Raw genomic sequence first — 13,337 nt, 5'->3', positions numbered from 1 at the left:
GTTATGGCTTCATAAACTGCTTGGTCCTTTAACATGTCATCATTTATTATTGATTACTTTATGTATTAATAATTTGAATCTGTAGATGTAGCGCAGTAAAAGTACAATATTTAACTCTGACGTGTAGTAGCCTAGTATAAATATTTCCTCATACTCCCAGTACACGTGATGTACTGGGAGCGTCCCCGTTGGCCCACAGTGAGACCGCTGCAGTTCCGCCTCCCTCCTGCAGGGGGAGACCTGCTCACTTCAGAGACTGCAGGAGAGGTGCGCTGCGCATGCGCACCGGACGCAAACAAAGGGGCATGCCACCATGACGTTAGGAGAAGTGTGAGAGCAGCGAATTTATCGATTATCACTGATGATAACTGATCTCTGATCGGATATCTGAAGCGGTCTCTGTGACGCAGTTCCGGTGTGATGACGAAGAAACAACATGGAGTCTGTGAAGAAACGTCTGACTGAGTTTTCACTGGAGGCTCACGGTGAGAGCAGTGCTGCTAGTAATACTGTGGTACAACTGCCGGTACTACTCATTAAAAGACTTGTAGTACTACAACTCTAGTAGTACTGCTATTACCACCACAAAACTACCGCTACTTCACTTACTGTTGCTCAAACTACTGCTGATACTGATACTACTGCATTTGTATGACTCCTGCAATAACGACTGCCACTATTAGTGCTGACTGGCAGTACTAGTCAGCAGTGGTACCAGCAGTAAGAGGGATGATTTGGCTGCTCCTGCCTCTTGCCAAATCAGCTGAACTGTCAGGGTGATAGCTTATTGATTACCTTTCAGATTTGTATCTGAACCAATCAGTGCCTTACCTGGAGGAGCCACCTGACCCGCTGCAGTTCTACCGCGACTGGATTGGACCAAACAAGCCCTGCATCATCCGCAACGCCATCAACCATTGGCCAGCTCTGTCCAGTTGGAGCCTGGAGTACCTGAGGTGAGGAAGCCCCGCCCAGCTGCACCTGTGCCGTTCTTCTGACCTGAGGTGTTTTTGATGTGAATGCTTCCTGTTTGCAGGGAGAAAGTGGGGTCAAAGGTCATCAGTGTGGCAGTGACTCCTAACGGCTATGCGGACGCCGTTAGCGGCGGTCACTTCATGATGCCTGAGGAGAGACGGATGAGTTTCTCTTCTGTACTTGACATCATCGAGGGGAAGGTGAGGGTGGAGGGGGAACTGAGTACGACTGCTTATTGAGTACATACTTTTGGCAGTAGTAATCAGTAGTACACACATGACTCTGATGCTTCATTTTCAGGTCCGTGAGTCATTGAGGAGGTTGGTGATGGAGTTAACACCAAAAAAAACTACTTCACGAAGTACTTTCAACAGCTTACCTCTATAAAATTAACTCGTGTATTAATATGTGAACGTTTCAGTTCCACCAAATGTTTCTCACATTTCAGTAACTTTTCACGTGATCAACATTCAGTTTACAAAGATTAAAGTCCTGAAACTGAAAAGATTTGTGTCTCAGAGCTCATATGTGATCATAGGTGACATTTGTACTTTTACTGACAATACTTGCAGTACACGAGACTACAGTACTGTGTGTGTGCGTGTGTGTGTGCGCGCTGCAGGTGCCGGCAGGTGGCGCTGTGTTTTACGTTCAGAAACAGTGTTCTAACCTGCTCGACGAGCTCCCGGAGCTCACAGACGACGTGGAACCTCATGTTTCCTGGATGAGTGCTGCACTTGGTGAGTTCAGTCTACTGAGCATGCTCAGATCGGACACCTGTCACACCTGGACACGAGCAGGGACAACATTGTTCTTATAAACAGAAGCCTGCAACAGTTTTAATTCCAGTCCAAAGACCAAACTTAAATAATTTCTTTATTAAATGGGATCTGTTTTCTCTGGAATACCTTTAACATCTTAAATCTTTTTTCTTCTTTTAGGAAAGTTACCTGATGCCGTGAATTTCTGGCTCGGAGAGGCGAGTGCCGTCACCTCCAGTAAGACCTGAACACAGCACACGTCAGCTAGCATGTTTGACCTTTGCAAACTGTGTGTTTCTGTGTCTCAGTGCACAAAGATCACTATGAGAACCTTTACTGTGTGATTTCTGGAGAGAAAAACTTCATCCTGCTGCCGCCCACAGACCGACCCTTCATTCCCTACGGTAACCATAGCAACCTCACTGTATCCTGCTCAGTTTGATGCTCCCCTTTCAGTAACCATAGTAACCGTTTGTGTGTGTCTGTCAGGTCAGTATCAGCCAGCTGTTTACCATCAGATGGACAACGGTGAGTTTGAGGTCATCGATCACAGCAGCTCTGAGAAGGTGCGTTCAGGTGTCTGTCTGTATTTCTCATTGTTCTCTGCTCTGTATAAAACACTGCAGTTCATCCTGACCCACCCATGTCCCCCACCCCAGATCCCTTGGATCCCTCTGGACCCTCTGGACCCAGACCTGAAGCGGTACCCACAGTACCGGAGAGCTCGGCCACTCCGCTGCACCGTGAAGGCCGGAGAGATGCTGTACCTGCCGTCACTGTGGTTCCACCACGTAAGGCAGTCACATGGCTGCATCGCAGGTGCGTGCACTGCACCTGAACACACCACATAAGCCGTACACGTATCCCTGCGCACAGAGACCACATTTAAGACCATGTGATGAAATCTTAAAAAACGCTCGTTGATACTCACTTCAGTCACACACACAACCAATCTTCACTTTTGGTTGACTTCATCTTACTGGTTGTTTGTTTTTCTATCCAAACTCGGCAGCCATGTTTCAGTAAATTCATGAACACGTCACAGTCACGATGTCATCGTGTTGACGTCCAGCATTTAAAAAACTCTGCTGCTTTTTCCTCTCTGCTACAGTGAACTTCTGGTACGACATGGAGTACGACATCAAGTACAACTACTTCCAGCTGCTGGAGAAACTGTCTGAGGTCACAGGGTCAACGTGACATCACAGCGTCAAGTGACCCAGTGAAGCTACTGGAAAATAAAATAAAAACTGCACACTGAAATGTGACAGACAGAACTCTTGCCCAACAGTCATTCTGCAAAATCATTCATTAAATGATTCAATCTGTCAGAAATAAAAGTTTTTTAAAAGCCCAAACAAGAACCAATGAGAAAGCACTTTATTAAAGCAAAAACATCTTGAACAGCCAGCAGACAGAAAACCAACAAACCTTTAAAAAAACCCAAAAATCTCAGAAGGTCAAAGGTTATTTTTTTTCTCCCGACATTATTTTTTCTCTACATATTGCATCGTCTCCAGACCGAAGGCCACGTTTCCTCTCCTCAGCTCAGGAAAACATGTTAAAGGTGATTATCGCTCAGCTCATAAACTCTTTATGATTTATGTACAAATGTAAACACAAACAAGGTGCAGGCAGTCTGTTCATTTTTGCCCCAAAGATGGCGCCCTCTGAAGCTCCACCCGCTCACGGTGAACTCCTTTTTCATTTTTTTATGTACCTGTAAAACCCTGACAATCAGTTATGAAACATGTTGGGTGACGGTTTTAAAAAGGCGGACTGAGCGAGTGTTTCTTGCTGTGTCGTATTCGCCTGCTCATCTGTGATGATTGGATCACATTGAGCTGCTTGTCATGTAAACACGTCATGTCAGGGTGAACTGGACGAACACCAGGAAAACTGCAGTTAGCAACGAATCTGCTCATCAATGTTCTACCAAGCTGCAAATGTGTCACGTGACCGTTTTGACACCAGTTTGAGTGTGCATCATCAGCTCCCGACAGTAAACAGACCCCCTCAGTGTCAGCTGGGCGCAGAGCCACATGGTGAGTATATGTACTGCAGCATGATGTGATGTGATGTGATGTACTACATGTGGATATGAGCTAAGGAAACAGTTTTGGTTAAGCCTGGTCTGAAACATTAGCAGTGGCTTTACGTCTTGTTGTTGCTGAGAAGAAGAAGAAGAAGAACAGTAGTCCTGGTCGGGACACTTCCTCCCTCCAACTGCAGTTCGTCACTGACGCGAAATTTGACGAGGTGCTGATGAGATGGTGACATGGTGAGGCTGTGAGGAGCAGCAGGGGGCGCCACCCTGCCGAGAGGCAGCATGCAGCGCAGCGGGTGCAGAAGAACCTTGAGAGCGAAACGTTCAGATAAACTCTGAAGGGATTTCCTGAATGTTAAAACGTGTTGCTGTGACAGGACCGAACCTGTCTGTTCTGAAGGCAAATCTAACCTGCTGTTGCATCATGGGAGCAGATAGCGTCAGCGACCTCTCAGTCGTCATGGTGGCTCCTCCTGTATATTGGCACGTTAATGCTGTGGAACGCCGGCACCCAGCGGTTGTCATGGAGACCCACATTGCAGCCAGGCGCGTCCCTGTGGGCACCGTGGCAACACATCCAGTATCCAGGGCCGTAGGGCAGCGCCTGGCAGAATGGTTTGTGGTGCCAACGGCACAGCGACACGTCGCCGCGGCCATACCGCTTCTTGCACTGTTTGCAAGGGTCGTCACGGTAACGTGGGTCGGACACCCACAGCGAGTCGGCAGGCCGCACGCCGTACGTGTCAATGATGAACTTGAAGTAGTGGCAGGTGCACTTGAGCGCCGCGAGGCTCTGTGTGGGCAGCAGCAGGAAGATCTTCACTAGCAGGTGATGGGGCAGCACCGCCAGGTACGGCTGTGGCTCCAACAGCTGCTGCAGCCGCTGACGCATCTCCAGGAACTCCTGCGACACGGACGCACGCCGGCCCAGAGGCACTACAGCAGAGAGGGGAGTCACTCCACCACCTTCCTCCTCCTGAGCTCTGTCAGTGTTCTTCCTCCTCCTCCTGTTCTCTGATGAGGTGTCAGAGTCAGAGCAAGCAGGAGGGGGGTGGGGTTCTGAGTCCGTGTGAGGGACAGTCTCTGCGGCAGCAGGAGGCGGAGACAGAAACAACAACCCGGGGAGAGGCTCCGCCTCTTCAATCTGAGGAGGTGTGGTTTGTGAGGGGGGCAGGGCTTGTGCCTCCACATTTCTACCCAGTCTGACATCCTGAACTTTGACTGCAGCTTCACCTGAAGGCTGTGGTGAGGGTGTGGTCAGGGCGGCTGAGAGAGGTGTGGTCGTCCTGGCTGTTTCTGAGCAGCTGGTTGGCTCCTCACCCACATTCTGAGCTCCTGATAGTGAAGGAGATGAAGATGATGAAGCTGCTGATGATGGTGATGAAGGCTGGCAAGGGGTGGAGACCTGGTCCCCGGTGGTGAGCAGGACTCGTCCAACCATCCTCCTCAGGCTGTTGCTCCTGGACAGATCTCCCTCTGTCTTCCTCTTCAGACACTCAGACTCCAGCTTGGCCACCATGTCTGACACCTTGACGCTCTCAGACTCCTCCCCCTTGACCTCGGGGAGCAGAGCTCTGGACAGTGTGATGGTGGTGGAGCTCCTCTGGAGGGCGAGCAAAGGTTTGGAGTCCAGCTGCTGCTCACTGACTCTCTGCTCCAGAAAAGCCACCATCTCCACCACTGACACCTTCTGTTCCTCCTCCACTGCTGTCACCTCCTGGTCTCCACACTGTCTATTGCCCGTCCAGTCCAGGTGCCGTGGGGATGGTTTGTGGGCATGTTGCTCAAAGTCCAGGAGTTGGGTCCTCTGGTCCTGCTGGAGGTTCTGGTTGTTTCCTGACCTGCGCCGTCGTTTGGCAGTGCTGTTTTCCTCCCAGCTTCCCTTTGCCTTCACAGCCCTTAACGGCCCCAACATGGCGGCGTTGTGCATACACCCTGGCGGTGTCCCATCTTGGATGCCAGATCCTCCGGTTGAGTTGCGTTCGTCGTCCCTGCCACCGTCCGCTCGCCTCCCATCAGAAGCGAAGATGGCAATCTTCTCACGGACATGTCCAGGCTTGATGACGGCCCAGATGTCCAGGGGGGGGTCGCCGTCCTCTGTTGAGGTTTGGTACAGTCCGAGTGTGTTGTTCTCGCAGCCCGGCGGTGGAGGGTGGAGCTGCATTGTGGTGTCAGGCAACGCCTTCAACCGCAACGACGCCACATTGCTGCTGATGTTGTTTATTGCATTGCTGCAACAGAGTGTGTTGGTAGAGATGACACTGAATGGGAGGCGGCTGCTGCTGATGTTGCTATGGTTACTGCTGCAGGTCCTCCGCAGCGCCCCCTGCTGGCTCACAAACAAGTTGCTCTGCTGGGACAATGTCTGGACACCGACTGCATGCAACTCTGAGTGCACAAGCTTCGGATACGACTTCAGATGCATAATGGCCCTGAGAGAGAGAGAGAGAGAGAGATGACATAATTAAAACAATTGAAAAAAGTGGCACTAAATGACAATAAAGCTAATTAGCATTTGTTAGCATGCGGACATGCTCCACATCTGCATGTTGTTCAGGGGTTGATCTGTTTAACTTCCATCCTTTTCCTCAAATGGCAGCTGAGTCGTGTGTGTTGGAATCTTGTTTGGGATGCAAGTTATCAAAAAAACATGAAGATTAAAACATTGGAACAAGTGGGCGTGCACTAAACAGAAGAGAGGACATGAGACGGGGACAGAGAGAGGGGACACAGCCCACTAGTTGTGGTGTTGTTCTCTCAGATGGATAAAAAATGAAATGTAAGAACAGCCAAAACGAGTCACCAAATGAACTTCTCATACAGCTGAGCGTGTGTGTGAAACACTGCAATGTAAGAGGACATTAACGTCACCATGCGTACAACTCGGGACGCCTTCCAGAGGGATGAGGATATGCATTCACCAGGTCTCCCACCTCCAGCCAGAATACCCACTGAATGTGAGACAGTCGGTCTGCTGACAGGCTAACAGCTGCTGGGAGTTAAAAACAGCTCAGGCCTTTCAAGGACACGTCTCTGAGCAGACGTCCTCTGAATGAAAACAAACACACCTCTGAACGTCACTGCCAGTTAACCACATGATCTCACACACACACAAAGTCTCCTTTAGCATCAGGATGAAGAATACCTTATAAGCCCTGATTAACCACACAGACGCAGACTGAAATGCTCACTGGTTTTACTGACTCATCACAGCTTTAACACTTTCATCAAACATCAACTGGGACTGAAGCACATTTAGTTTCTGGTCACCTCCACGTCCTGAAGTGTTGAGGTTTCACATCAGTCTGAGCAGATGTTAAGTGCCCTTGAGCAAGGCACTTAACCCCCCAGTTTGCTCCCCGGGCGCTTGATGCTGCCCACTGCTCCTGTGTGTGTTTCACTGCATGTAATTTGCGGGGTGTTGCATGTGTGTGTTCAACTAAGGATGGGTCAAATGCAGAAGACGAATTCAGTGTGTGTGTATAAATATATATACTGTCAATAAAGCTGATTCTTCTTCTTCTTCTGTGTGAGTATGTGAGTATGTGTGTGAGTGTGTGAGTGCGTCTCACTCTTATATAACACTGCTTTTGGTTCTGATTCTGGACTTCCACATAGCAGTAAAGCAGCACGAACTCTTCACAATTACATATGACACTCACCTCCAGACTGTGTGCTGATTGGCTGCTGGTAGAGGTGGGGGGCGGGATCCTGCTTTGAGTGACAGCTCCTCTGATCCTCCAGCATCACATCTCTGTGATGATCACTGACTCCTCCCACACAGGAAACAACCAAACAGTGACTGACTGCTGGCTCCACCTCCTCAGGATGTAAACACACACTCTGCAGGGGAACACACACACACACACTTTACAAATCTATAACCAGTTCAGATTCATTTGAAGCAGACAGATTTTCATACAGTCACGTGAAGACACGTCTCCAGATCCCTCGTGATCAATAAAGTATCTATCTATCTATATACACCTGAGAAGGTTTAATGGCCTCAAACTCCCTGCAGAAGGGAAACGTTGATGTTCAGGAAGTCGTATTGTGGTGCTGATGCTCCCAACTGTGGTGCAAAAGTAGTACATGTACTCTAATACCCACTCCAGTACAAACCTGAGATACTCTTACTTTTGTTTGGTTCAACTATCAAGAAGTCCTACAGTGTTCACCTCCAGCAGCGTTGGACGGTTTTCCCTGATGGTGGAGAAGAAGGTGACAAACGATCCTTCGTCTATCAGCCTTCAAACATCCACATGACACATTAAACATGTCACATGACTGAAACTGTGTGTGTGTGTGTGTGAAGATGAAAGTGACATATTTCGTCATTGGAGGGAACTCACTCCAACGAAATTCGTGCTCTGCATTTAACCCACCCAAGTGACGTGCACACACACACAGCAAACCCGGGGCAGTGGGCGACCGCGTGCAGCGCCCGGGGAGCAGTGGGGGTTAGGTACCTTGCTCAAGGGTACCTCAGCCATGGACACCGGTACGGGGAATCGAACCAGCGACCCACCGGTAACGGGTCCGACACCCTAACTGCTGATCCACGACTGCCCCTGTGTGTGTGTGTGTGTGTGTGTGTGTGAGAGAGAGAGACAGAGAGACACGTGGTTCAGCTGCTTCCATAAAGTGACAGCCAACAGCTGCTGTCAGACTCAGCTCTGCTTACACTGCAGAGAGAGAGAGTGTGTGTGTGTGTGAGTGTGTCAGTCACTGAACCAATCAGGTGCTGGGACTCTCTCCTTGTGTCTATATAAGGCAGCAGGTAATCACTGGGTGTGGAATGCGCTTGCTGCGTGATACCGACACATGACTGTGTACTGTGTTGCTACTGGTTACCAGTGAGCAGGTGATCCATGACCCAGTCGGTCCAGTCTGCAGCTCCTGTTCCTGTGCTCAGTAGTACAAACAGCACAACGCTAAACCTCTAAACACCACACTGTGAATACACGGGGTGGGTTATTTACCTACAAGAAGGCTCAGGCTAAAGAAACTCATGCAGACACCGCAGAGTCACAACTTCTGTCTCATAACTGGACAACAATTACCCAGAATCCCTCACTCACCGTGGCCTCTGACCTCACACTCATTCACTCTGTATCCAATGTGAACTGCAGCTGTGGAGGTGCATCGTGGGAAATGTAGGATATGTCAGAACATGTCCCTATGCACCTCTGCTGCTGTTCAACAGACTGCTGGAGTCATGTGACTATATTTACAGACCTGTGATTGGTCAGAGTGAAACAGCAGCAGCCTCAGTTCTCCTGTCCAACAGTCTGAGGCTTGTTTGCGCCTGTTCAGCCAGACAACCACACCCTCCACTGCTCAAACCACAAGGCATGCTGGGAAAACATGTTGTGTGTGTGTGTGTGTGAGTGAGAGAGAGACAGAAACCAGTTTGGTCGCTTGGTAGAAAAGCTGAGTGTTTTTGCGGTTTATTATTTCTCCTGTCCTGACTGAAGAGTCTCAGCAGGGATTCGACATGAAGTCTAACCTCTGAACTGAGAACAGAGCAGACATTAATGGTTCCTGTGCTGGTGTGACCTGCCAGGAAACAACTTGTAACACAGCAGTGAAATGAGAACGTGAGGGCTGCTGAGGCTGCAGACAAACTGCGATAAGAAAGCCTCAGTCAGGTGACTGACTCACCGACCAAACAAACTGTCCAGACTCAGCTCTGGAATCACTTCTGATCGAGTTTCCTGGAAAAATCTCAAAATTACCGGGTAAAGACTTAAATATTGATTAAGTCTTGCAAAATGTCCCTTCAGAACAACAGGTTCTAAGATGAAGAGGATCAGATACTGAGACTGAGAACCACACATCAGAGCCTCAGAAATCACAGATTATCAAAATGGCTGCACTTAATTCTCTGGTTACAAATCAATTTATTGAGCAGCAGTACAGGAGTGCGAGGAAGGCTCAGCGTGGCTCAGCCTGTTCCTGTCTCGTTCAGGTGAGGCTGTCTGAGGCGTTTCCACAAACGTCAGCCGACCACAGCAGCACGCGGCTCCACGGGGACGAGCTGAAGCCCGGGACGGGACGGGATCCTCCCTGAGCCCGACTCACCAGGCCGAGCTCACAGACCACAGCTGGAGCGCTGGGTGGACTTTCCAGGTAACTCTGGAGTCCAACACCTGAACACCTACAGGACATCGTCAGTGACCCGAATTAATACTCATCCACTAGATTCGTTTTATTGGACATTTTATGCTTCATATATATCAGATTGTACGACTGGGTTTATTTGGGCTTTCAGGTATTCAACAGCTCCTGTTTTTTTCAGCATAAACTCTGTGTGTCTACAGTGTGAACAGGCTTTCAGTTGGTTCATTAACCACAGGATGATCAGATCAGATCGCTGATCTGATCAATAAAACCTGATGTCTCTCATCCTGAGACAGGAAGTGATCAGAAAACACAGGAAGCAGAAATTGAGTCTCCGCTGGTCATTCAGTTGGCAAGCTCACAGAAGAAGTCAAGCAGCTATCAGATATTTTCATTATTGATTAAACTGCAGATTAACTGCTGACTGCACTGAGGGATTGTCTCGATCAGCGTAAACAATTCAGTTCTATTTAATTAATTTATATAGTCCAAAATCACAACAAAAGTTTTCCTTTTCAGGTAGAGCAGGTCTAGACCAAACTCTTTCATTTAGTCTTTAACAAACAGAGACCTTCATGAGCAAGCACATAAACTGCCTTATAGCAGGCAGAAACCTGGGAGCAGACCCAGCAGTCGGCGGTCAGTTAGATTTCTACTGATTACCAACTAACTGACTGATGGTTGCAGACCTCTGGTGATGCAGTGCACATGCAAACAGAACAAACAACCAGCAGAGTTCAGACTGCGTGAAAACTAACGTCATCCTCCACCTGTCTGACATGTTCAGGAAACACAGAAAACATCGTGAAACGGCTGTCAAAGCAGGAATCTGATGTGCATGTAAACCTGAACTGTGAAAACCAGGATCACTCAGACACGTGTGGCGAATCAAACAAAGTGTGAAGAGCGAGAAAAGAACCGAGTACGAGCTGACAGCTGAAACTAACAGCTGATTAATCGATTAGTCCACAGGCCGACAATTAAATAGAAACAACAGCGCAAATGGACTGATCATCTGAGTGACACACACTCTGCTGCCTCTCTCTGTTTTGGTCTGATCTGTTTGATTTGGGCCCATGTTGATCAGACGTGCGGGGTTCGGTTGACTAGTCCTCCGGCAGTGACCAGTGTTAACCAGCTCCACCAACCTACAGCTGCAGTCATCTTCAAACAGCCCGAACCAGTTCAGGCCCACAGACAGATACTGACGGACAGCTGCTGAGTCTGCAGTCTGAGGCTAACACAGCACAGCTTCAAACAGCTGCTGTAAACTGTGGATCACAAACACCGTGAGGGCCTCTGCACTACCTCCTCCCTGCCTGACAGCGAACATCACTTGGCATTTAGCGGGAAGGAACGAGTCAAAACGACGCTACAGCCGATTACGTTTGTCAGACAGGTCGGTCGAACATTCTGTTAACAAACAACCAGCCTGTAACAAGAGCTGACATCCGAGAGAAGTCGCCAGCTTTGCTGTGCACAGTGCTAACTAGCATGCTACTAGCTGCAGCCGTCTGAAGCCATGATACACCTGGCTAACGGACTAGCCTGTGCTGCTAACAGAGCTGTGAAGTAGGAAAACAGCGAGTCGACATTTCAGTTAGCAAAAGGCATGTTTACAATACATCTGACTGTGTTTCACTTGGGTTGTTTTCATACAAACACAGACAGTTTTAGCATCAGAGGCCAACGGACAGACAGAGAAGAGGCCGAGGGTCAAACTAACCTGAAGGAGGAAATCTCTCCGTCTCTGTCCGCTTGAGAAAAAAAGCTGCTGATAGCGACGAAAAACACGGAATTCCTCTTTTCCCGGTTTGTCCCGTTAGTTTTGCACACTTCCGCTGTCGGATCCTTCCGTTAACGGTTAATAAAATGTTGTATTGAAGTGTTAAATCATACTTTGAACAGAGCACGACTTTAGTGAGCCTGTCCGCTCAGCTGAGCTAACTAGCAACTACTACTAACCCACCGAGAACAGACAGAGACGTCCAGCTGGGACTGCGGCGTCATGACGTCGATGTCTGCCAAAGATCGTCTATAAAAACACTTCCTAAAGAAGAACAAAGTACCACTTAAGCACACTTATGAAGGTACTTGGAATTTAATTTGCGTTGTATTTATCTCTTTATTTAATTATTGTTTTCCTTGTTCATTCTCTTCTCTATTATTTTTTTGTTTCCCTGGATCTATACATATTACAGACAAACATTCTGTATCATATCATATGGGTAAGACTCCAGCCTCCACGATGGGAGGATCAATCGGCAAAATCTGTCTCTTACTGCACTGAGCAGGAGCTCCACTTCCTGAGGAAGCTGAGGAAAGCCCATCTTCCTCTCCCATCCTCACCACCTTCTACAGGGGGACCATTGAGAGCTTCCTGTGCAGTGCAGCTGGTGCCTGGTGTGGTAACTGCACCACAGGTCACAAGGACCTGCAGCGGGTAGTGAGAACAGCTGAGTAGATCATTGGCATCTCTCCTACCCATCCACGACATCTACACCACACACTGCATCCGCAAAGCCCTCAGCATTGTGACCCTGTGACACAAACTGTTCACTCTTCTGCCGTCTGGGAAAAGATACCTAAGCATCTGGGCTCTTAGAACCAGACTAAGCAACAGCTTCTTCCCCCGAGCCATATGATAAGTTGCTAAAACATCCACGTCGCCCCACTTTATACCTCATACTGTTCACAGTAACTGCTTCGGTTGCACTTCATGGCTGTCTCACACACTTGTATCCAACTTCTCGCGTCATGAAGTGGAAGAACGTGGTCTCATTTCACTGTTCACGGTACTACTGTAAACAGCTGAAATGACAATAAAAAAAACCACTTGACTTGACTTGACTTGACTTGACTGATGGTACCAAGTGCCAAACCTCTGAGGACTTGAGTTTGGCATTACGGCTGTTGCCATTTTGGTGTTTTGGAGTGACCACAGAAGTGCCCGTATTTGGATGAGAGGGTGGAGCCAGGGAGGACTTCCTGATTGAATGTGACACTATGGTAGTGATCTATCAATCATAGGTTGTCCCGCCCTAAAGATGTCCTGCTTTATGGTCTGTTTGACTCTGAATGGGAGCATAATTTACAACATGAACATCTCGCTGTAGTGAAGAAGACTTGAAACCAGCGACTGAGACTATAAACTCATCAGGAAGCTGTTGACTGTCATAAATCTACTGAGAAGTCGACTCATTTTCTCATAAGCTCACATACAACCAGTCCTGTCTGAAACCAATGGAGTCGCCCCCTGCTGGGCATCAGAAAGAAAGCAAGTCTAAGAAACCTGCATCAGCTTCACTTTTCAGACCAGGAAGCTCCGGACATATTTCATACAGTCTATGGTACCAGGTGAAATCAGAGTTAGAGATCAGAAGTCAGGGTTTGGTCCTGTTCTGCTGCGTGTATACAAACACAAACTTCAG

General features: G+C 48.5%; 2 protein-coding genes across 2 annotated transcripts; one reads left to right on the top strand and one right to left on the bottom strand.

Moving 5' to 3' along the window:
- The first annotated feature begins 169 nt into the window (after nucleotides 1-169).
- Nucleotides 170-3,013, top strand: jmjd7 (jumonji domain containing 7). Its single transcript, XM_046412982.1, has 9 exons — nucleotides 170-485; nucleotides 803-956; nucleotides 1,037-1,175; nucleotides 1,598-1,715; nucleotides 1,917-1,973; nucleotides 2,045-2,140; nucleotides 2,226-2,302; nucleotides 2,396-2,555; nucleotides 2,848-3,013. Exons 1-9 carry the CDS (start codon nucleotides 437-439, stop codon nucleotides 2,934-2,936), a joined length of 939 nt encoding a protein of 312 aa, XP_046268938.1. The 5' UTR covers nucleotides 170-436; the 3' UTR covers nucleotides 2,937-3,013.
- A 65-nt stretch (nucleotides 3,014-3,078) lies between these two features.
- On the bottom strand, nucleotides 3,079-11,907 carry fbxo34 (F-box protein 34). The gene is made up of 3 exons (XM_046412981.1): nucleotides 11,633-11,907; nucleotides 7,446-7,626; nucleotides 3,079-6,215 (listed from the first exon to the last, which is right to left on the bottom strand). Exon 3 carries the CDS (start codon nucleotides 6,206-6,208, stop codon nucleotides 4,235-4,237), a length of 1,974 nt encoding a protein of 657 aa, XP_046268937.1. The 5' UTR covers nucleotides 6,209-6,215; nucleotides 7,446-7,626; nucleotides 11,633-11,907; the 3' UTR covers nucleotides 3,079-4,234.
- Between the last annotated feature and the right edge of the window lie 1,430 nt (nucleotides 11,908-13,337).

This window comes from Scatophagus argus, chromosome 15 (genome assembly GCF_020382885.2).
Source record: "Scatophagus argus isolate fScaArg1 chromosome 15, fScaArg1.pri, whole genome shotgun sequence".
NCBI classification, from domain to species: domain Eukaryota; kingdom Metazoa; phylum Chordata; class Actinopteri; family Scatophagidae; genus Scatophagus; species Scatophagus argus.
This window is presented reverse-complemented; position numbering and strand designations above follow the sequence as displayed.

What these genes read in the sequence shown, in the direction of transcription:
- fbxo34 (XM_046412981.1), bottom strand. Translation starts at nt 6,208, where the DNA reads ATGCATCTGAAGTCGTATCCGAAGCTTGTGCACTCAGAGTTGCATGCA.
- jmjd7 (XM_046412982.1), top strand. Translation starts at nt 437, where the DNA reads ATGGAGTCTGTGAAGAAACGTCTGACTGAGTTTTCACTGGAGGCTCAC. An exon ending in GTTTTCACTGGAGGCTCACG is followed by an intron (nt 486 to 802) that starts GTGAGAGCAGTG and finishes ATTACCTTTCAG; the next exon opens with ATTTGTATCTGAACCAATCA. An exon ending in TGGAGCCTGGAGTACCTGAG is followed by an intron (nt 957 to 1,036) that starts GTGAGGAAGCCC and finishes TCCTGTTTGCAG; the next exon opens with GGAGAAAGTGGGGTCAAAGG.